The sequence below is a fragment of the Bos indicus x Bos taurus genome, chromosome 13 (assembly GCF_003369695.1).
Source record: "Bos indicus x Bos taurus breed Angus x Brahman F1 hybrid chromosome 13, Bos_hybrid_MaternalHap_v2.0, whole genome shotgun sequence".
NCBI classification, from domain to species: Eukaryota; Metazoa; Chordata; class Mammalia; order Artiodactyla; family Bovidae; genus Bos; species Bos indicus x Bos taurus.
In genome coordinates this window covers 12,036,513-12,061,557 of record NC_040088.1, presented here as the reverse complement: position 1 = coordinate 12,061,557, position 25,045 = coordinate 12,036,513, and the positions used below count along the sequence as shown (strand labels likewise).

At 45.4% G+C, this 25,045-nt stretch overlaps 1 protein-coding gene across 10 annotated transcripts in view; it reads right to left on the bottom strand.

The window, feature by feature from the left end:
* PTPRT (protein tyrosine phosphatase, receptor type T) overlaps window positions 1–25,045 on the bottom strand; it is a 1,160,479-nt gene that overhangs the window by 718,363 nt on the left and 417,071 nt on the right. For all 10 annotated transcript variants that reach the window (XM_027558515.1, XM_027558516.1, XM_027558518.1 and 7 more), the window contains exons 3-4: window positions 22,149–22,420; window positions 8,112–8,193 (exon numbers count right to left, since the gene is read on the bottom strand). In XM_027558515.1, the coding sequence (XP_027414316.1) occupies window positions 8,112–8,193; window positions 22,149–22,420 (354 nt within the window). The remainder of the gene's footprint in view (window positions 1–8,111; window positions 8,194–22,148; window positions 22,421–25,045) is intronic.

Below are 25,045 nucleotides of genomic sequence, written 5' to 3'. Positions count from 1 at the left end.
TGGGACTTGTGCGATCTTCTTTGGATCGATGTCTCCTGCTTGCTTCTGCCGCCTCCCTTCTTCAAAGCGGCAGACCTCATGCCTTGATTCTTTCATCTGCAATCCATCTTCCTCCCTCCCTTCCAGGTTCAGTGAGAGAGAATTTAGAGACTTCATGGCCCCTGGTGTTAATAATTCTGGTAAAGCACCAAGCGTTTACATATAGCAGAGATAATGAACCCACGCACCTGCAGGAGTCTCACAGTTATGTAAAGAGAGAAAGTGGTTCAGTGTGAAACAAACAAAAACAAAACTGCCACCTCCTTGCCCCCGTCTTCATTTCCCCACTTTCATAGAGACTTGGGGGGAAAATAAAGAGTTCTCTGTATCAGAAAAGCAGCAGCCAAGCACGCTAATAACTGGAATCCGACACCAGCCTTAGCGCTGAGGACACGATAAGGAGTGATGAGGACCCTGTGACCTGAGGGAAGGGGGCAGCTAGCAGTTCCCTAAATCCAGCACATGGTGGCCATACATCTATGCTTGAGATAGCCAATCATCTGACTTCTAACAGCAAATAAGAAATTCAGGCTTTAGATGAAAGCACTCATTCTAAAATCTTTTTTTTTTTAATAGTTGCTAGTATCATTTATTTAATTAATTTATTTTGGCCATACCCCAAGGCATGTGGGATCTGTTTCCCAACCAAGGATTTCATCTAAGCCTTCTTCATTGGAAGCATGGAGTCTCAACCACTGGACCACCAGAGAAGTCCCTAAAATTGTGACTGCATTTATTAAAACATCATGCAGGCTCAACAAAACATAAGTATAGGCACACTCTTCTAGTTGGTGGTCTCTGAGACACAGCCTCACAGGGAACAATTTCCACTGGCCAGTCTTGCCCGGGCGGAACCCCTAGGTCCAGAGATGCCCCCATCCCTGCAGGTGTCACACTGAAGCATCACTTGCACGCCAGCCCTGGATCGTGGTTCTCAACACGGGAACCTTCCCAGACCACATGCCTCCAAAGCTCTTGACAAATCAATCTCTCTCTCTCTCTCTCTCTCTCTCTCTCAGATGTTTCTTATGCTGGAGACCAGTGTAGTCCAGTTCTCAAAGTTCCTGGCCTCCACATCCTCCTCCCAGCCCAGCCCCCAATTCCAGTCTCCCCCTGAGCCCTGTCCTCTGCCAGCAGTGACTTTCCTCCAGCATCTACAGCTCCAAGAAAGATATGAGGCCACCCACTTTAACTCAACCTTCCAACAAACACAGGCAACCTTGGGGCCCAGACCAGCCATCAGTGTGGGGTTTTTAAGCATCCCACACTCACTCCCCACTGAGACCCAGCTCCTCCAAAATGGGACCCTGTGGAATGGGATTAACAGAAAACTGGCTGTGCATTTGGGGCAAAATGCCTTGATGTTGGTGACATTTAAGCTCCTACAGATGTCAGTGCAGCATCTGAAGACATATTATTGTGCCCTTTTTCTCACTCTTTAAACCTGACAGTGCTCAGTAGGAAGCCACACAATTGAGAAGAAAGCACACAACATACATTAAAACGTGTTGCAGACCGTGGGCTCAGTGACATGGCCCCGCAAGGTTATGATGGGGGAGAAAAAGTTGAAAAAACTCTAAAAGTCAACCTAGGAGCTAGAAACTTAGAAACCAAATGGAAAATTGTGCTGACATTTATCATCCATGGTTATAACTGCAGTGGCCCTGCTAATGGTGACACAGAGAACCAGCAGCAGACGGTAACTATGGCGAAAATACTTGCAGAATAACTCAAAAATGTTAAATGTGCTATAAAATATAAAGGAGAGGTTTCAGTTTGTAAGAGAAAATAATTTCCGTTCAGTATCACACCTTACTTCCGGTCACTGTTTTGGAAGCTGTGAGGCAAGTGTTTACAGTCATTACTTCAGCTCAAATCGATGGACAGTACAATTGCAAATCATTCATTAAGCCTTCTGGAATTTTTGGAATATTCAGTGGAATTGCTTATTGATAAAACTCTGACCGTACGTTAATTTTTAAAAAATGTTTTAGAGAACTGGAGTGGAGAATTATGAAGCCTGAGGATCTAAAGAGGATTTTTTTTTTTTAATATAGCTAAATTTTTAACAATGGTGAGTGAAGTCACAAATGCATTAAGGCTGAGATTGTGGGAAAAGCACTGTCAGTTCAAAGGTCAGTTCAGAAGCTACGAGCAGGCTGCACAACTCTTGGGCTCATGAGCAGACTCCAGGACCCGTGCGCAGTAGGTGCCTTGAAAGGCAGCACTTCCTTCCCAGAATCAAACACCCAGCCAATTATATAAATCTAAGAGTGCACCATTTTTGATGCCTCTGGATCCTGCTCTGATTGCACAGGACGAGTGGATTCTACCTCCTAAATTCATCTCTCATCTGTCCACCACCTCTCTCCCCCTCTAAATTTCTTTATGGCGCCGCTTACCATCTGTTATGAGCTGAATTGTGCCCCCCCCCACCCCAATTCCCATCTTTTTAGCTGTAACGCTCAATAGCTCAGACTGTGCCTGTATTTGGTAACAGAGACTTAAAAGGGTGACTATCTTCAAATGAGGCTCTTAGGGTGAGCTCTAGCCCAGTCTGACTGCTGTCCTTACAAAAGAAAATTTGGACACACAAAGACACACCAGGGGCACATGTACACAGAGGAAAAACCATGGGAGGACACACGCCACCTTACCTTGGGCTTGGGGGCCTCCCCATAAGAACCATAAGAAAATGAAATGCTTATGAAGCCACCCAGTTTCTGCTTTGTGATGGCAGCCTTGGTGGACTAACATACCATCTGTTATAGATCAGATAATTTCCTGATTATTTGGTTTTCTTTTTAGTCTCCTTCACATCAATGGAAGTTGCCCATGAAGGCAAAGAATGAATCTGTCCTGCTCATTCCCATGAACCCAGACTAGCGCCTGGCATGGAGAACACGCTCACTAAACATACTGGATGGCGAATGGATGTCTTGCCACCACCCTGGTCCAGGACACACCATCTCTTGCATGACTCCAGAACTGTCCTCCTGACTGGCCTCCTGATTTCTTTATTCTTTTCTTTTCCTCCTTCAACCCATCCTTCACAGAATGGCCGAAGTGATCTCTTAACAATTAAATGAGATCCTATCCATCCCCAGCATAAACCCCTCTGGTAGTACTTCCCTGCACTTAGGTTCAAATGTAACCACTCAACAACCATGCTCAGGGCCCGGCTTCCGTTTCACCAAGAAACACCTTCCTCCATGCTCCCCCTCCATGATCCCCATGCCCAGGATACTCTGGCACTATCAAAGTGACTCCCCTGCAGGGTCTCACCACTTCCCGTTTCCTCTGCCTAGATGCCCCCTCCCTGAACCTTCATAGAGTGAGCTCCTTCTATGACTTGGATCTCAGCTCAGACCACATCTTCAAAGACATCTCCCCGACCACTCTACCTAAGGAGCCCCTCCACATCCTAGTCCCTCACATTTGTTAGATTCCTAATACTTATCACGATCTAAAATCACATTAGTGATTTAATATTAGTTACCTATTTAGTATTTTTTCTCCCTCTGGAGTGTGAACTCAAGTGGGCCTTAGGAAGCCTCCCTGCGAACAAAGCTAGTGAAGGTGATAGAATTCCAGTTGAGCTGTTTCACATTCTAAAAGATGATGCTGTGAAAGTGCTGCACTCAGTATGCCAGCAAATTTGGAAAACTCTGCAGTGGCCACAGGACTGGAAAAGGTCAGTTTTCATTCCAATCCCAAAGGCAATGCCAAAGAGTGCTCAAACTACCACACAATTGCACTCATCTCACACACTAGCAAAATAATGCTCAAAATTCTCCAAGCCAGGCTTCAACAGAATGTGAATCAAGAACTTCCAGATGTTCAAGCTGGATTTAGGAAAGGCAGAGGAACCAGAGATCAAATTGCCAACATCTGCTGGATCTTACAAAAAGCAAGAGAATTCCAGAAAAACATCTGTTTCTTCTTCATTGACTAAGCTAATGCCTTTGACTGTGTGGATCACAACAAACTGTGGAAAATTCCTAAAGAGACGGAATACCAGACCACCTGATCTGCCTCCTGAGAAATCTGTATGCAGGTCAAGAAGCAACAGTTAGAACCAGACATGTAACAACAAGCTGGTTCCAAATTGGAAAAGGAGTACGTCAAGGCTGTATGTTGTCACCCTATTTATTTAACGTTTATGTAGAATACACAATGTGAAATGCAGGGCTGGATGAAGCACAAGCTGGAATCAAGATTGCCGGGAGAAATATCAATAACCTCAGATATGCAGATGACACCACCCTTATGGCAGAAAGTGAAGAGGAACTAAAAAGCCTCTTGATGAAAGTGAAAGAGGAGAATGAAAAAGTTGGCTTAAAGCTCAACATTCAGAAAACTAAGATCATGGCATCTGGTCCCATCACTTCATGGCAAATAGATGGGGAAACAATGGAAACAGTGACAGACTTTATTTTCTTGGGCTCCAAAATCACTGCAGATGATGACTGCAGCCATGAAATTAAAAGACGCTTACTCCTTGGAAGAAAAGTTATGACCAACCTAGACAGCATATTAAAAAGCAGAGACATTACTTTGCCAACAAAGGTTCATCTAGTCAAAACTATGGTTTTTCCAGTAGTCATGTTTGGATGTAAGAGTTAAACCATAAATAAGGCCAAGCGCCGAAGAATTGATGCTTTTGAACTATGGTGTTGGAGAAGACTCTTGAGAGTCCCTTAGACTGCAATATCCAAGCAGTCCATCCTAAAGGAAATCAGCCCTTAATATTCATTGGAAGGACTGATGCTGAAGCTGAAACTCCAATACCTTGGCCACCTGATGAGAAGAACTGACTCATTAGAAAAGATCCTGATGCTGGGAAAGACTGAAGGCAGGAGGAGAAGGGGACAACGGAGGATGAGATGGTTGTATAGCATCACCAACCTGATGGACATGAGTCTGAGCAAACTCCGGGAGCTGGCAATGGACAAGGAAGCCTGGCATGCTGTAGTCCATGGGGTGGTAAAGAGTAAGACACAACTGAGCATCTGAACTGTCTGAACTCCCTCTGACCATCTGCTAAGTATACACCATGGGGACAAAGACCTATTTATCTTGGTCACTTGAGTATCCCCTGTGTCCAGCAGGAGTTCCTCACACATAACTAATGCTCAATAATTGACTATTGAAAGAAAGAATGAATAAAAACCCAAACTGGATATGAACGGAGCATGCAGAATGGGCTTTGGCTAGGCCCTGGTCAACTCAACATGACTCACGATAGATCTCAGAGGACTATGTGCACCACCAATATTTGTATGTAGAGTTAAATGGGATTTTCCAATTCCAGCCCCTATCACAGAGTTCTCATATTTTGATTTCTGGGAAGTTTAAGCTTAAGCCTCCTAAGCATCTGGGCCGAACTCAAATGGAGCACATTATGCAAGAACACAGTCAGGGGCACGTCTTCCTGAGTTGTGTCGCATGGCCCATTTGCTTGGTAACTGGCTCTCGGCAATTCCATAACCAAGTCATCTACTCTCTCCTCAGCAGGGGGAGTATGAAGCTGTCAGAAAAATCCTAAACTCAGAGGCAGCCCCGATGGGAGGAGGATTCCAAGAGGAGCCATGAGACTCTGAGGGTAGACCCTCCAGAGACCTCTTGCCCGTGGAGATTTCTCCGAGAGAAGGAAGCATGTGGCTGCAACAGCAAACCATGGACGGTGTGAAGAGTTCAGGCAGAGCCAAGACTGAGACAGGAGACAGGGTCAGGTTGGTTGTCATGGGGAAGCAAAGGTTCCGTACAGGACAGAGTTCTGGGATCCCAGGAGAGAGAACCAAGCCGGATCCTTCGGAGGAGAGCCCAAGGTCACCTACTAGAAAGACCTAGTGCAAGCGTCCTGCACAGGCCAAGCACTAGGCAGCGGCTGGATGCAGCTCCAAGGATGGGGTGCGGGCAGGGCTTGGGGAAAGCAGAAGGCCTGTCTCAGAGAGACTCGCTCAAACCTGGGGGCTTGCAGGCCCAGGACGGATGGGCTTGGGCCTACCTGGACTCACTTGCTGAGCTTGTCCCCCAAACACTGAACTCTCACAAGGGGGCTGACTCTCAGGCCCACACACATGAGCCTGGGTAAGCCGCTTGCTTCCAGAAACAAGGGCCAACCCTGGGGAGCATAACGCCAGGCACTGGAGAGGGAGATCTCAAGTGGTGGCTAGAATGTGCCATCAGTAGATTATGGGACTGCAAACCTGAGTCACGGAGAAGCAATGGGGATGGAGATGAAGTTGACAGGGACAGCCTGTAGAAATTATATATAGTCCCAAAGCCCCAAACACCCCCTTATCCATCCTTGAATGCTTTATAGTTCTGAACGAGATCCAGGCAATGCAAAGTATGTGAGGCTAAGTGGACCACACGTACAGCAGATATCTCCTGAAGTGGTCTGAGGTCAATAATTATTCTCCAATGGGCAGCAGATGCGGATATCCAAGATCAAGGGAGACGGAGATTTCATCCTTGTAAGAGGGACTCCTAAGTATATCCGCAACACAAAGGTAGATACCTCAGGCCAAAGCAATAGAGAATCATCTGATAGAATGTCAGCATTCCTGAGATGCTGGCTGACTTCTAGGAAGGACGTGTCTCTTGCACAGACCCCAAACACAGTTACCCAAAATGTTGTCTTGCCAAAGCCCCTTGGAACTCAGCTCAAATTCCTCTAGAGATGGTGCTCTAAGACAACAGGTCAAACAATGTCACTGGAGTGCCAGGAAGAAGTGATGCCTGAGCCTGTGACAAATTCACTTCAGTAGAAGTGCAAAGAATCAGTCCAATGAAAGCAACATGGGGACCTCCCAGTGTGGGGACTCCAAGTGGCTAAGACTCCACACTCTCAATGCAGGGGACCCAGGCTGAAGCCCTGGTCAGAGACCTAGATCCCACATACCACAATGAAGAGTTTGCATGCCACACTAAGAGTCAGCACAGCCAAATAAATATCTAAAATAAAAAGTATGGCAAAACCAATACAATATTGTAAAGTAATTAGCCTCTAATTAAAATAAATAAATTTAAATTAAAAATAAAATAAAAAGCAACATGGATGGGGCAGAAATGAGAACAGCCTCAAAACGGGAGGAACGAAAGGCATCAAAATACAGGACATATGACATCTCTTGAGGGAATAGCAAACTGCACCAGAGCCCATAGCGTGACTTGTGGCTTTAAGCAAGAAGCAGAGAAAGGACCCTCCTAGGAGTTAGTTACCTGATACCTGCCAAGGAACTAATGGGAATCTCCAGTCTGCAGACACTAGCTAATGGGGCTGGCAACCTAGCCAGCCCTCGTATAGGCTACCTTAATCCATATGCACACCCCTTTGATTATAATATCTCCATCAAATGTCACAAGATATGATGCGCTTTCAACTATCTGTACCCAGGACTGGTCCCCTCTGAGATGTATATAGTGAACCTGGGACCCACAGTTTCTTGCTCAAATACATTCAAATATCTTAGCCTAAATACAGTAGAGAGAGAGAAGTTTCAGTGGAAATGGTCTGGGCATGGAGTAGAATGCCTTTGAGAACTCTCAACCCTGTACCATAAGTACTAACCACTGTGAGAAATCTCTCCCTACGCCTACACAGAGTTGATGAGGGTATTTAAAATTACTTTTAAAGAATTAATAGCTTAGTGGTACTTTTCCCTGTGAGTGAACAGTGTGCTAATTTGCTCAGTGTTTTTGGTGTCGGTTCTTTTTTTAAGACAATTGCACAAGATTCTATCCAGAGCCCTCTAATTCTTCCACTTCAGTGGTCTGAATCCCACTAATAAACAATCAGGACTTTAGACTCCTTTAATAATGAAGAGAGATTCAAACGAAGATGTTTTGCCACTCTCTGCAAATTCCTGGAGGTGCTTGCCTGTTGAGCAGGCCAGCGAAATTATGGATTTATTCAGGACTGATTGCATTGAGTATGTAAGCATTTTTTGAAGGATTAAAAAAGAGAGAGAGTGAGAGATGTTTGTGAGCTGAATGAATAGCGGGGATTGCAGCCTCCAAGCCACCTGAAACAAGGCTGTGCTTAGAGCAGGGAAGAGACTTACTGCATGGATGGGCAAGGACCCGAACCTCGTCCACAGCGATGTAGCCAGGATGGCCCTTCAGAGAGACGGATTCAAATATCACCTGCAACACACAAGGCAGGAGTCAGTTTTGCAGAAGGGGTCGTAGGCATTCATCACAGCTGTCCAACCTCCAAACAACTTATGTTCCAGCTTCCCACTAGAACTATCCAAAGAGGTCTTGTATTAGGCTAGGATATTACCTTGGCAATTGACATGGCTTTTCAAAACAAGGTAAAAAGGTCACCTTCTGGTGACCAGCAAAAGAAGAACCAGCCACATGGAACATTTCTAATGGCTTTCAGAAATAACCCTCAGATAAAAGGAAAACAACCCAAACTTGGCCTTGAAACTTCAATATGCACCTTTTTCATTATTGTTTCAAGTAAAACACAGAGAAGAATTACTTCCTACTATCTCCACTTTCTTATGCAGGGTGAGGGAGAAGCCATTATAAGCCAAGAATGGTTTACCTTGATTTGATTCCACATCCTCAAGGAATATAGTCCATCTGAATGACCTTATAACATCCCTTAAAAATAAGCCCCACACACCACTGTTGCTATCCAGGAATCCATGGGCAACAAGTTCTTTGATCCTCCATTCTGACTCCCACCTGAACTGCTTACTTCAGTAACCAGCTTGTCACCCAATATCCACCTTCACAAAGGAGATGTGACCATCTGTGTGGACAGCATGACCAATGCCCTTGATGTCCCTAAGTCCAATGGCCTCATCTTCCAATCAGCTTCAGCCCATGCACTCACATGCATCCTCCGCGTGCCCACACTCACCTCCATGTGCACACACTCACCTCCACGTGCCCACACTTGCCCCCACATGCCCACACTCACCCCCACGTGCCCACACTCATCTCTGCATGCCCACACTCATCTCCACATGCCCACACTCACCTCCATACCCTCAAGCTCACCCTCCACGTGCCCGCACTCGCCCTCCATGTGCCCACACTCACCTCCACGTGTGCACACTCCCCTGCACATGCCCACACTCATACCACAGTCCCACACTCACACCCACATGCCCACACTCATCTCTGCGTCCCCACACTCACCTCCACGTGCCCAAGCTCACCCTCCACGTGCCCAAGCTCACCCTCCATGTGCCCACACTTGCCCTCCACATGCCGACACTCACCCCCACGTGCCCACACTCACCTCTGCGTGCCCACACTCACCTCCATGTGCCCAAGCTCACCTTCCACGTGCCCACACTCACCCTCCAAATGCCCAAGCTCGTCCTCCATGTGCTCCCACTCGTCCTTCACCCCACACACTGGAGTTTTCAGCTTCCTGCATTTTGGCACACCCACACTCCTCTCCCAACTCATTCCCCTTAAATCTGCTTCTTTGGCACATATGGTACCCTGGGTCTCAGCTTTTCTAGAGACTGTATGCTGCCTGGACATCTTTGTTTTAATCTCAACAAACACACAGTCCCCTCAGTCTGTCAAATAATCACCCACATCCATCGCACCTAAAGCCCCAATTCCTCATTTTGCTGTTGGCAAGTCTATTGCAAAACTGCTTTCTCCACCTCTGTATCCCCACACAAATGTCTCCCTTTCAACGTCACCTGCCCTACAGATAACCACATCACATCTTTATGAAACAAGAGGACCACAGAAGGGCTGACTTCTAACTTCCTACCCATCAGCCTAACCTTCATGGGTCAGATGACTACACACCAACCACTGTCCTCTCTGCAAGGTGCAGCCCAGCGCCCTTCTACCTCAGCTGTGTTTCCCAGCTTCTTGGTTCTCTCTCTTCATCCCTTAGCTCCAAACCGTCCCTTTTATTCCTGACTCGGACAAACACAGATGCTTGGATTTCTCTTCCTCTTTAAAAGCTACCCTTTGGCAGCAGTAGTATTTACAGTCCAGTTGTGTTTCAATCACATTTACATTTTTTCAACAGCCTTAATTATACTCCCTCTATACTTCCCAGTTTCTCAGTGCAAAACTTCAACCCCGTCACCTGCACTTTGTCCTCGACACCACCCCCAAAATCGATTCAGGGAAGACGCCAGCAATCTCTTAGTGGTGCTCTTACCACTTACATCCAATAGATATATTTCAATCTTTATCTTACTTTAAGAAGGAAAATAGTACGGGGCTTGGGTTCTGGGTTAGGATGCCTGAGTTTTAGTCCTGGTTGTATCACCTTGTGTGTGTGTCACCTTGTGTGTGTGCACCTTGTCTGTGTACCACCTTGTGTGTGTCACCTTGTGTGTGTACCACCTTGTGTGTGCACCTTGTGTGTGTCACCTTGTGTGTGTCACTTTGTCTGTGTACCACCTTGTGTGTGTGTACCTTGTGTGTGTCACCTTGTCTGTGTACCACCTTGTGTGTGCACCTTGTGTGTGTCACCTTGTGTGTGTCACCTTGTGTGTGTACCTTGTGTGTGTACCACCTTGTGTGTGCACCTTATGTGTGTCACCTTGTGTGTGTCAACTTGTCTGTGTACCACCTTGTGTGTGCACCTTGTGTGTGTCACCTTGTGTGTGTACCTTGTGTGTGTACCACCTTGTGTGTGCACTTTATGTGTGTCACCTTGTGTGTGTCACCTTGTCTGTGTACCACCTTGTGTGTGTCACCTTATGTGTGTCATCTTGTGTGTGTTACCTTGTCTGTGTAACATCTTGTGTGTGTGTCACCTTATGTGTGTCACCTTGTGTGTGTCACCTTGTCTGTGTACCACCTTGTGTGTGTCACCTTATGTGTGTCACCTTGTGTGTGTCACCTTGTGTGTGTACCTTGTGTGTGTCACCTTGTGTGTGTACCACCTTGTGTGTGCACCTTGTGTGTGTCACCTTGTGTATGTCACTTTGTCTGTGTACCACCTTGTGTGTGTGTATCTTGTGTGTGTCACCTTGTCTGTGTACCACCTTGTGTGTGTGTACCTTGTGTGTGTCACCTTGTCTGTGTACCACCTTGTGTGTGTGTACCTTGTGTGTGTCACCTTGTCTGTGTACCACCTTGTGTGTGCACCTTGTGTGTGTCACCTTGTGTGTGTCACCTTGTGTGTGTACCTTGTGTGTGTACCACCTTGTGTGTGCACCTTATGTGTGTTACCTTGTGTGTGTCACCTTGTCTGTGTACCACCTTGTGTGTGTCACCTTATGTGTGTCACCTTGTGTGTGTCACCTTGTCTGTGTACCACCTTGTGTGTGCACCTTGTGTGTGTCACCTTGTGTGTGTCACCTTGTGTGTGTACCTTGTGTGTGTACCACCTTGTGTGTGCACCTTATGTGTGTCACCTTGTGTGTGTCACCTTGTCTGTGTACCACCTTGTGTGTGTCACCTTATGTGTGTCACCTTGTGTGTGTCACCTTGTCTGTGTACCACCTTGTGTGTGTCACCTTATGTGTGTCATCTTGTGTGTGTTACCTTGTCTGTGTAACATCTTGTGTGTGTGTCACCTTATGTGTGTCACCTTGTGTGTGTCACCTTGTCTGTGTACCACCTTGTGTGTGTCACCTTATGTGTGTCACCTTGTGTGTGTCACCTTGTGTGTGTACCTTGTGTGTGTCACCTTGTGTGTGTACCACCTTGTGTGTGTACCACCTTGTGTGTGCACCTTGTGTGTGTCACCTTGTGTATGTCACTTTGTCTGTGTACCACCTTGTGTGTGTGTATCTTGTGTGTGTCACCTTGTCTGTGTACCACCTTGTGTGTGTGTACCTTGTGTGTGTCACCTTGTCTGTGTACCACCTTGTGTGTGTGTACCTTGTGTGTGTCACCTTGTCTGTGTACCACCTTGTGTGTGCACCTTGTGTGTGTCACCTTGTGTGTGTCACCTTGTGTGTGTACCTTGTGTGTGTACCACCTTGTGTGTGCACCTTATGTGTGTCACCTTGTCTGTGTCACCTTGTCTGTGTACCACCTTGTGTGTGTCACCTTGTGTGTGTACCTTGTGTGTGTCACCTTGTCTGTGTACCACCTTGTGTGTGTCACCTTATGTGTGTCATCTTGTGTGTGTTACCTTGTCTGTGTAACATCTTGTGTGTGTGTCACCTTGTCTGTGTACCACCTTGTGTGTGTCACCTTATGTGTGTCACCTTGTGTGTGTACCTTGTGTGTGTCACCTTGTGTGTGTACCACCTTGTGTGTGCCACTTTGTCTGTGTACCACCTTGTGTGTGTGTACCTTGTGTGTGTCACCTTGTGTGTGTACCACCTTGTGTGTGTGTACCTTGTGTGTGTCACCTTGTGTGTGTACCACTTTAAGCAAGTTACCTTACTGCTCTGCACCTCAGTTTCCTCATCTGTAAGTATAGTGTCTACCTTGTTAGATAATTATTCATGTTAAGGGACTTAATATACTAATTTCTGTAGGAAAAAACAAAAAGAAAATATAACGAACACAGAAAATGCATTTAAAAAAATAGCATGAAAATATTCAAATTTGTGTAGTAAAAGTGATAAAAGTAAAAAAATTCTATTGTGTTAATAAATATAAATAGGTTAAAACAAAGAAAAGCTCTCAGACTGTCTAAATGAACAAAGTCTAATCACATAAGATAAACACCTAATACAGAATGACTCAATAACCTTAAAAATAACAAACCAAAGACATAGGAAAATAGGAAAATACAAACAAACGGAAAATTATTGTTGTAAAAATAATGCTAAAGCATCAAAGTATAGTTTAAATTAAAAAAAAAAATAAAAACCACAAAAGATCATATAATAGGCTCACATCTAACTTCAATAAATTCTTCAAAGAGGAAACTATACAGGCATGGTTCTATATATTTTCTAACCAAGTTCCCTAAAGCCATAAACTAATGACAAAAGCTTAAAAATCAATTTCTTAAAGTTGAAATATTGTATATTTCTTAAAAACATAATAACTATACTGTCAAAGTATGTTTTGTTAACAAAAGTCTGAATGAAATAAAATTAAAAGTCAAATGGCAAGTTGAGAACAATATCTGTAATATATATGCCAGCTAAAAGGTAAATATTCTATTCTGTGTAAAGAATCCTTGAGAATCATCAAAACAAATAAACTCTCTAAAAGAAAAATCAGCAAGTTCAGCAGGTTATTCACAAAAGATGAAGCAAGATTGGTAATGTTTAATGAATGTACTGTTTTTAATGACACTAGGGAGATTATGGCAGATGAATGTTTTCATCTTAACCCTTTCCTAGATTTTCCAAATTCTCTACAATAAAAATGAGCTTCTTTTTATTTACAATAAAAATTAAGTGCTTTAAAGTGTATTACATTTTCATATCTCTCTGCATATTATACTACCCCTGTGTCATGTACCATAACTAACTCCACTACAACAGCTATCACAGCAGAGTGTAAATGCCTGTTCATGAATTATTTCATCCTATAAGCTCTAAACCTATTGGGAGCAGGAACAGTATCTCATTCATTCATATTTACAGAGACTCTCCTCTATACCAAGGACTGAGGCACTCGCGGGGAGGGGCTAAAAAGTGAACAAGAAGCTTAGGGCTCTAGCTCTGATAAACTTCACATTTCATACATGGAAATGGAAATTATACAGATAAATAAGGAAATTAAATTCATTTTGTGATTAAGTATAACTAAGTGGGAGAGGGTCTACTTTACTTAGAGTAGTCAGGAAAGAACTCTAAAAAGGTGATAATTAAAAGGAGACCAGAAGGATGAAACTGGCAAGTTAAGGAAGAGGTGGTGGATGTGCAAAGACTCTGAGGCAGGAAAGAACTTGAGGATGATCTGGGAATATAAGAATGAGATCCTGGTGTGGCTGGGATATAGCAAGTAAGCTAGAGAAGCACAGGGCAAGGCTGGATGCTAGCTGCAGGTCAGATGACACGGAGTGCTTCAAACTTATGGGAGTTTGAAGTTTCTGCTATTACGGAGGCATTTGAAGCTGGAAAGTGACATAATTTACATTCAAAAAAGTTCATTCTGGCTATTCTGTGGACATTGACTGGGGCAGGAGGTGGAGCTTGAGCAAGAATGAAATTGAACAGTTGGCTCCAGTAGCGGTCCGATCAAAAGATGAGTATGGCTTGGACAATGGTGTTAGCCATGAGGAATAAAGATGCTGATGATACGAAAGATATTTTCAAGGTAGAGATGAAAATAATTACTGCTAGATTAAGAGGGGAAGAGTGAAGAAAAGAGAATACAAAGAGGATTCTTCAGTTTAAGTCTTGAGCTTGTAGGCTGATTCTGGTGTTATTTATTAAGACAAAGAAAATGAATGTGTGTGTCTCTGGGCACATAGGCCGAGCTACACCACAATTTTTTTTCAAGATGCCAATTAAACATCTTAATGGACATCCTGAGGAAGCTGATATTGTATTTCGAAGCTCTTGGGTGATCTAGGACCAGAGTTACAAATGTGGTAGTATTGGCATCTAAATGTCATTTAAAGCTATACAACTAGATGAGGTCATCTTGGAAGACAGAGTATACAGTTCAAAGAAGAGGACCAGGGCCCAAGGCCAAGTGTGGAAAGCCCAATAGAGGTTTTCTTAGGATGGTAGATATTGGAACATGGTTTTAGGTAGAGGGGAATGAGTCAGGGAAGCAGCATGAAATACAAGGGAATGAGGAGTTGATGGAACAGATTCTAGCGGGGACAAAAGTCAAATGGGGTCTGGTTACTGGTAGAGTTACCGGTACTGAACAGAGGGGGACCTCACCAACTAAGATTGAATAATAACAAATATAGAGAAATAAAACCACAGTAACAAAGGTCAACCACGTTAATCTTTTATTAGTGGTGGTCTCAATCTAGTCTCTCAACAACCCTAAGCGGTGGGGCCGGCTAAATTACCAAAGCTCAGAAAAGAAGCCGGAGGCAGGTAGGAGGGCTGAGACCCTGGTCTCCTGGTTCACAGCCAAGTCCATTACTGAACTTTATTGGAAAGTAGTCCAACTCTCATTTTTAACCAAAACACTTGGTTAAGCAGAGTTTTGACTTTTTTTCCAGTTACTCAAAGTTCAACTCTATTAATACTCTTCTAACACTCTGCTTCTCTTGTCATCACTCAGTATGCAACCTATATCATAATTATTAACAAATATTCCATGAGCGAACCCAAGGCTGGTCATGAGAGAATGGATGTGTGATAGTGACACATACCTCTGTTCACTGCTCACTGTCCTTCCTGTAGCAGAAATAAGTGCCGGGAGTCGGTGAGGCACTCCACTCATGACAAAGGTCATGAGGAAGGAGGCTCGGCATACGCAAAGGCGGGATCGAGCCTCAGGAGTCCCCCTGGATATTCTCGAGCATCTACCCCCCCAAAAACCAGTCTGCCTACTTTATTGCTTTGTGCTCTCACCTCTGACTTTACTGGGGGCTGTCCCCAACCACCATCTCGCTCTCTCTGACAAAGAGTTAACTTACAGCTCCAATTAATAAAAGTTCCTGGGCAACTAGGAGTGTTTAAATCCAAACCCCTCAGATGGCTCTCTAACTCGCCTGACAAGTTTACCCGGACTCCTACAGCTATGCATACGATTGTTTACAGTCTCCCAGCCTCGAGAGGCATGGGAAGCTTAAGATATTCAAATAGCTTAGAGCCTCTCAGAGAGTTAGAAACTGTCAGAATAAAACTAGTAAAAGATTTCATTGATGAGCCAATGCTTGCTGCCAAGTTTCCACATCCTCTGTATTGTATCCTTGAATGTGTATTAATTAATATAGTTGGTATGTAGAAAAAATAAGTAGTGGCCTTGGTGTTAGTAACTTTAAACCCTTAAGGTAATAAATTCTTTCCTTTGTTGTAAACCCATTATACATCCGCCCTATAGGAATGCAATTTTATCTTCGGAAGATGGTGCAAAACCTTAAAATAATTACTCTTAGAGAAAATAAGTCTTTGTTGATAAGTCTTTGTCAAGAGTCATAAAATGTTAATAGGCCTTCTGGCCAGAAGATGATGTAAATCACCTAAACCATTTGTATACGATAAATTTGCAGGAAAGAAACCCTGGTTTTTGATAAGGATCAAAGACTGCTGACTTTGCATCCCCTATTATCCTCTATGTGTAACTTAGGGTATAAAAGCCCCTGTTGAAAATAAAGCTACGGGCCTTGCTCACCAAAGCTTGGTCTCCCCATGTCATTCTTCCCCTCAATTTCCAGCTGAGTCTCCATCTGGAGCGCGGATATCCTCTGCAACCATTTATTTGCCTGGGCTTCTAAGACCCACTCGAGAAGGTGTCTAAGGTGGGGCACCTTCTGCTATTCGAGAGGGCGCCTGCAGCCTCCATGGTCAGAGCTAACCTAGTGTCACGGGTTATATTGATTTTCCATGTAAACCAAGCTACTCAGCTTCTTTTCTCCACTGGTTTTCCTACTGAGCTATCCTCATTCTATTACTCTTTATATCTTTGATAAATAAATAAATAAATAAATAGGTCGCCGAAGCCGTCTCTCCTTCGAATACCCTGGATCAGCCGGGGCTGGACCCTGGCAAATGAGAATTCTATAATGAGATAGAGAATCTTTTATTCATCAGAATTCCTCTTGGGACTGTTTTTCTATAACACGCCATGGTAGGTGAGACTTGGGTTTCTCAAATAGGAGAGAGTAATATACTGTAAGAAATAAGGGGAAGAAGGTACTGCTTTTTTATGAAGTAAATGAATAATTGTAAAATGCTGACAATACATATCGTAAATGCTGATGAATGGTACTGTTATTACTGCCCTTACTCTGGATAGAGGGATGGGAGATGAGAAGGAAAATTCAAGGGAATGGTGGAGAAGAAATGGACTTCCCAATGTGACAGCCCCTTGTGCCCTCACCCCAAGTTTCCACTAAGTTTCCTACACTCACCAGACTCTGATGTGAGCTATGAAAGGTGGACACTGGTGGTGGCTGGGCTTTGGGTCCATGTGGGGAGGTACATGGAAATGAAGAGGCATGGGTGGCTGGTTGCAGGTGCTATGCAAGCTGGGAAGGGGAAGGGCACAGAGAGCAGAAGCAAGGGGAAGGGGACCATGACAACCCACAGAATCCTTGATGAAGGCTCCAGGATCACAAGATATTAGAAGCAGGGTCTGTGGTATGTTTACAACACAAGACAGGTTTGGATGCAACTGAGAAGGAAATTACCTCCCAGAACAGATGGGGAATATTCTCCCCATCACTGCCAGAGTGCTCAGAGCAGAATGCTCACAGAACCTACAGGAGCCAAAAAAAAAAGTCATGCAAACTGCCATGAGATAGAGCCCTCAATGGCCTGAGAGCAGAGAGTCACAAGGCTGGGGGTATCAGCAAGAGTGACAAGAAGTCCACCACCTTCCCCAGAAAGGAAAGAAAAGGAAAACAGGCCCAGGATGGATGGGCTTGGGCCTACCTGGACTCACTTGCTGAGCTTGTCCCCCAAACACTGAACTCTCACAAGGGGGCTGACTCTCAGGCCCACACACATGAGCCTGGGTAAGCCGCGTGCTTCCAGAAACAAGGGCCAACCCTGGGGAGCATAACGCCAGGCACTGGAGAGGGAGATCTCAAGTGGTGGCTAGAATGTGCCATCAGTAGATTATGGGATTGCAAACCTGAGTCACGGAGAAGCCATGGGGATGGAGATGAAGTTGGCAAGGACAGCCTGTAGAAATTACATATAGTCCCAAAGCCCCAGACACCCCCTTATCCATCCTTGCATGCTTTATAGTTCTGAACGAGATCCGGGCAATGCAAATAATCGCTGGGATTCATGGCTCAAGCTTCTGATCACAAGGAGGTTTTGTAACAAGTCATGGGACAGGGGACCATGGAACATGGTTAGAGAGGTCAGGTTTGGCTACAGCAAAAGATTGTAAGGGCAGCAGCATGACCAGGGACATTCAAACATTAGGAGAAATGTGAGTGCCCCTCTGAATCCTCACTGCTGATAAAAAAGAGGAAGCCCTCGTAAACAAACAGAACAGCAGAACAGAATTTGGTCTTGTATGGCCCTTGGTGACAGAAAGACCTGCTCAGGTGTTCTGAAGTGAGGCAGAATCGTCATCTTCAAGCCAAGCACGCTCATAAGAAAACCCCAACCAAGGCCCTTGAGGAATGAGGGTCAGGAACGGGAGAAGTGAGTAAGTGAAGAATTGTGAGAAAAGAAGGCTCCTCTAGTGCCATCTGCGTACAGGGGACGAGAAGGGTGGGTGGGGGGAGACAGAAGACCTTCCATGGTGCTCCATGTCAGTGTATGGAGACAGGGACACTGGGGCGCAGAACTGGACCACACCTTCCCTGCAGCAAAGTCTTCAACCCCAAGGCGGCCGTGAGTCCTATCAACTACGCACCCGCAAGTCCCAGACCCTCAGAGACCTCCTGGTACTGGGGGAATGGAGCTTGCCTGGAAAGGGACAAACCTCTCCCACTGCAGGAACTGCTGGGCCAAGCCAGGAAGTCCAAAGAGAGGCTCAGAGATAAGTCACCCCTCAAGCCCTCCAAAAAGCAGGGTATGTGCCCGTTTAGGGGAGGATGTGGATACGTCAGGACACAGTTTAAGGGACTTGACGTTTTCTGGTCACCGTTGAAGGCCTCAAGCAGAGAACCGGTGGAGCAAAACATTTCAAGGGGCTGCAAACACCTTCTCAAAAGATAAGAGACAGAAAAATCTTGGCTAACCAGAACTTCCCTTTGGAAGAGGACTACGTATATTTTTATGATGGGGAGATTGCTTGGGGTGAAATCAAGACACTCTTTTCCACATCAGCCCACGGAGGCCTGCGTAAAAGAGAAGGAGGAGGGTTTGCTGCCTAGCAGGGAGGAGAGATGGGTGAATGAAAGAGATGGGGTGGAGTTTAAAGAAGGTAGAGACTTGCTCCCCACCCCATGATGCCTCCTGAACTGTGCATGAAGGGACCAACTGCACAGAACACCAGAGGCCAGAGGAACGTCTGAGAAAGGGACTGGGCTTCATGTTCCAATTAAATACGAGTCGAGCGAGTCTTAAATTTCGGGGGTCTACATAGCTGAATAATATGGCAATTTCACTGAGGCAGGTGATGAAGAATAGAGCGAGCAAGTGGTGGCACAATTAATTAAAGTTCTTTCATTTTTTTAAATATTGAGACAGAAAAGTTCAGAATCATTAAAAACTGAAATAGAATTAACATCACCTGGAAAGGAGCAGCCACGTGCAGCACAGCTTCAGCTGCACTGGACAAGCCCCTGCTCCCCCGAGAGGAGGCCAGTGAGGGGTGGATGGCGGGGGGGAGGAGGGGGGCCTTCTCATCTCAGGCCCTGCTGAAGGCCTGGTGCAGAGAGCCCACTAATAAGAAAGATGAAAAGTCCCTGTTTGTTACAGAGCTACAAGTCAATTTTAGGACTGTGAAATATGACTTTAATAAATGAATACATAAGCCATTGGGGTCTGAAGCCCAGCACCACTGAGAACCAAAATGGTATTTAATCCACAGAATCAGACATGCAGATCCAGAGCTGGGGGTCTGATGAATTTTCAAGCTCATTTTGCAAACTTCTTTGAATCCCCGGATGGGCCCCCTTTTCTCTCCCCGGACGTACATGTGGGTGGTGTCCCTGGGTGTGTGGTGAGTCTGAGAACCGGATGGTGAGTGTGTACACCTGTGAGTGTGGCCCGGGGTTATCCACTCACAGCTCTGTGTGTGTCTGAGAGGCCCATGCCTTTTCTAAACTGCTGCTCTCAGCGCATTAGTGGCTTTCTCACCACAAAGCTCAGAGCAGAGGAGATGGAATGAAATGACGCTGTGGCATAACAGGTTGGAAATCAGAATCTTCTCCCAGATGAGGCTGCTCATCACAGGGACGGCTCGGAGCTCAGCCACAGCCAGTGTTTCTTTAAGGAGGACCCCCCACCTCCATCCTCTTTGTCTGCTCTCCCCTCACTTCCTCCTCCTGGCCAAACACTGCAGGGCTCACTGTGAGCCTGATATAAGTTACATACTACCTCATTTAATCCACGGACCCATGCACCTCTCCATTTTACAAATGAGAAAACTGTGCTCAGAATGATAATGGGGCAGACCCAACACTGCACTGCTAGTGAGCAAACAATTCTCAGGATGGGCACGCTTCCCCCCCGGCCCCCCCCCCACCCTGCTCCTAAAAGCAGGAAACTGAGCTTGGAGCCAGAGGACCTAGGCAGAATTATGGGGATCTAAAATGACCAGTAATATCCCTTACTCTGGAACACAGGACATGGTGCCACCCAACACAGGAGTTACTATCAGATAAATGAGAAGCAAATATATGCTTACCACAGAGCTGAGACATAAGAGATGCCCAGGACACATCCTTTTCCCCCCTCTATACCCATCAAAGAGCAAGGTCAGCGGTGGGTCTAACCCTCACCTGGGTCACTTTTCTTGCTCTTTATCCTTCCTTGCACCTGCGGCCCCCATCCCGTATCCATCTGCATCAGGTCCTAGGTAGGGGGTTTCTAAATTGGAACGCTAAGGCCTCCTTGAGGGGATCCATGGACTTACAGAGACTCTTGAAGCTACACTTAGTGAAACAGGGGCAATTTCAGGACCAGGGCACCGGGTTTTAGTCCCAACTTTGCCAATGAATTGCTGTGTGCTCTTGGACTTCACTGTCCATCTCTGGACCTCAGCTTTATCACCCACATCAGGATTCAGCAAACTATGGCCTGGAGACCAAATCTGGTCCATCACTTTTTTTGTGCAATAGAGTTTTATTGGAACACAGCCATGTCCTTTCATTTACTTATTGTTCACAACTGATTTCACAGTACATCTGATACAACTGTACCGTGAGTTTTGAACTGAAGGATGCCTACGAATCTCCCAGGCATTCAGCTTACCACCCTTAGGTCCCTCTTCTGTTTTAGACGCCAGAGAAATTTCTCCAAAAATAGATCTGACTATGTCACTTTCTGACTTAAAGCCTTCCATCTGTGTGTATGGATATCAACTGCAAACAGGCGCAAAGGAGCTTAAGGAGGGAAGAAAACATTCTAAAGCTGGTTTATGGTGATGATTCTGCAATTCAATAGATTTACTAAAAATCACTGGCTTGCATGCTTAAAATAAGTGGATTCTATGGTATATAAATTGTACCTTAATAAAGTAATTTAAAAACTTTCAACAGTCCCGGGCCATGACAACATGGAGCTATGTTCCTCTAAGTGTGCCCATGGGCTGGTGGCATCATGTACCGTGTCTGTTAACAGTCCACAATGAGATAAGAGGTGTTCAGAAAGTGTTCCAGCAATTTGGCCTTGCTGTGACACTTTTATTGCAGTTTATGAGTATTGGTCCACAGTGAGTTAAGGAGGAAAAACTGGTCTTCCACCACAGATGGTCTGAGTAGTGCTGCAGTAGGCTAGAGAATAAATCTACTCTCCTCAGCGTGGCATTCAAAGCCCTGCGTGACCTACCCAGCCCTGCAGGTTTAGCTCCCAGTATATCTTCCTTTCAATATACCTATAAGCAACCTACTTTCCAAACTCTGCCAAAATCTCTCACTTACTCCTTCAGTCCATCACCTCCATCAATGCAAATGCCTTTCCTTCCTTCTTAAATAAGTGTTTGTTCATCTTCAAGACTCAGCCTGGCTGTCTTGTCCTCTTAGGAGTCATCCTCATTATCTTGCCCCGAGACACCCTCTTCCCCAGGGGAAGTATTTGACTTGTTACCTTTTTGAACCTCAATTTTTCATCTGTAAAATAGGCATAATAATAGCACCTCCCTCGTAAGATTGTTATAAGAAATTATTGCTAGAAGGCTTCAGCGTCTGCATCCCTCCAGCATCCCATGGAATCCACACGCATTCCACTATGCTGTGTTTATATAAATAAACAGTATCAATCAGTCTCCTCCTGCAAATTGTGATCTCCAGGGAGGCAAGGTCTATACTGGATCTCTCCTGCATCCTCCAGGACTAATTAGCAGAAGCAGCTTGGTAACCACGAGGTGAACAAGTGAGTACATAAAATCCTTTCTAGACCAAACCTCTAAACAAGAGAGCAAGCGGGATATAGATAATTACTCAAAAAAAAAAAAAGTCAAACTATGATAAAACAACATACCTGGTAGAAATGTGGCCAGAAGGTGCTGATGGCAAGCTCTGCCTTCACCCAGCCCTCGGTGACCACCCCAGACACGTTCCAGACGGGGTTTCCCTGGGGTCCACCGTTCACCTTCACATAGACATTTAGGGCCCCTGGGCTGGACCGGTCGCGGCTGGAGAAGTAGTAATGGAAATCAATGCAGTGGGTGTCATTCTCCTTCAGGGTCGGCAGGAGAAGGTGGGCCTTCTGGCCAGAGGCCCTCCCAGAACTGTTCACCATCATGAAGGATCCTGGAGACCCACAAAAAGGGCGGGAGGTAGAGACAAGGAGAGAGAAAGAAAATCCTTCTGAAAATCAGTCACACCCGGAAACACAGTAGCCAGAAATCCAGTCCCTCTAGGAGGGTCTGGTTGACCCCCAGGAACCCACATTTCCTTTCTGAATTCAAGTATCCTCTTCTGCAACTGGGAATAAAGTGTTACTCACCAAGGTGGTTTCGTAAGAATTAAGAGAAGGTAATGCACAAAAAATATTTCTAGAAAGTAAACAGTCTATAAATACATATAGAACAACAACAAAACTTAGTAAAACCAGTAGCTCCTACAGGAAGCATGGAATAGAAATTCAGGAATTTAGTTAACTGTAACCTCCATGGATGAAATGAGGTGAAATAAAACCTCATTCAAGCTCAGGTGGTCTCAATGGAAGCAGAAGCTCTGCAACACCAGGGTGTTGTTCTAACATATTACACCTTGAGCCTTGCATTAATATGAGAAATATACCAGAGGAGGACATATAAAAGTACAGTATACTCAAGAAAGCAAAGAAGACCTTGGAGATGTGTAAGAACTGACTGAAAGATGGAATGGAGAGTAAGTAATACTTGCTGAGAACTTAAGGAGTACCGGTGTGAGGCTTAGTTTCTTATTTATATTTTGTTCAATTTAATCTTCAGAACAACCCTGGGAGAAGAAGGCTTTTCATTTTATTGAAAGACTGAGTAACTCACCCTGGACCACTCAGACAAGGAAGGATGAGACCCAGATTCTCTTCGACCTCAAAGTTGATGCTATTTTTATGGGCTGCAGAAAACATGACTCCCTGGATCCACCCTCTTTGCCTTTGACTTGCCCCCACTTCCAACAGAGGCAGAGAGCATGTCCTCATCCCATGCTTTGGGCTCTACTTGCTTTGGTCAGCAGGATGCTAAGAGAATGAGGCTTGAAACGTGCTTGCCTAGCCAGGCTTGCCCTCTTGCACTACTGCTGTCTTCCAGGAGAAGAACGTGCCCCAGGGTGCTACTGCCCCTTTGGCTTGAGATCAAGGACAGACACGTGTGGAAAAGAAATAAGCCCAATGGAGAGTAAAGCACCCAGCCAGGCCTCACATGTAGCTGGGAGTGCAGCCACATAGCCAACAAGCCCAGCCTGGGTCAGCCAAGCCACAACAGAGGCTCAGACCCAGGAGTGTGAGAATAAAGTGTGCTTGTAACTTCCCTCTTGGTTTGCCAGGTGCGTTATTGTGGCAACAGTTCCCTGATGAGGGTCATCTGAGAGAGCAGCCCTGTGAAAGAAGCCACAGCGGGGCACATTTCAGTTCAAAGGCCCTTTTAACAAGTAGAACGGATGCAAAACTGGGGTGGACTACCCAGGGACAAAGTGAGTCCCTCATCGCCACAGGTGGCTAAGCAGAGTCTGGACAAATTGAGCAGACGTCTAAGGAACTTTCACCGTCAACTGTGAGGCCGAACTCTGTGACTTAAGAGTCTTATGAGTCTATGGAATAAACTGCATCATAAAACACAGTAGATAAAACTCAAGTGATTCTGCAATGAATATTCCCACCAAGAAAACCACTGCTGCTTTGAAATCTTATTTTAGGCACTAAAATCTTCAATCAGAATGAAGCCTTAAGACTACTTATCCTCAACCAAGATGAGCCACTTCAATACCTATCAGTAGCCTCATTCTTTCACTCTAATCCCCAAAAGACTAACAGTTGCCAGATACTCAGTGCTAGGCAATCCATATCCTGGGGTTCTAAAGGGTACCGGTCATTTACAGCCTGTATCCTCTGGGTTCAGAATAAATTTTAAAATAGACACAGGAGACAGAGTTCAAAATCTCCACTTTATTCCAGAGCTGGATTAGAGAAAGGAACATGGACTTGAGGACAAATTAGGCTTTCTTGCACTTTCTCCCCTGAACCAGCATGCAAAGTAGTTGGACCATCGAAGACTCCTTCCTTCCAACTCTACCCAGATCCCTAAGGCTCATTCCTGAAATAAGCCAACAAGAAGCAAGGTGATAAAGGCAGCAACCTGAACCAATGGCTACCAGACTTTCAATATCCAATAACTTTCAATATCCAAGCAGAAAACTCACCCACCCTCTGAGTAGGAGCCTTGGAAAGTAGAGCAAAAGCAGTATCTTACCCATGTTTCCAAGCAAATCAAACTTCCTAGTTTACAGCTAGGCAGCAACCCAGGTACATGGGGAGCTGTCTCTTGTCAGATGTTGTCTCTAATCATCACACCCTCCCGGCAGCAAAGAAGGCGCCACTGCATCGGGGAAAGAGGCGCAGAGAGAAGTCGGCACCCGTGCCCTCACCTGTTTGCTGATCTGCACCCCACAGGGTTCCAAAGATCTTCCTGGGAGGGGAGAGTGCTAACTCACAAGCCCCACAAGCCCCCAGGCACAGAGTGGGGCGCAGCTGCAGATAGGGAAGGCAGCCTGAGAAACAAGCGGTGTCAGAATCCTGGGATGCCCCAGAGACATTTAAGCACCTGCCCTCCAGCCGGTTCACACACCTGGTTTCTTACTGCCCACAGCACAGACAGTCAGGAAAGTTTCCCATGCACCAGCTCAGGTTCCCCCTTCTTTGCATCCTAGCTCTAGTGATGAAGTAGCCTCACT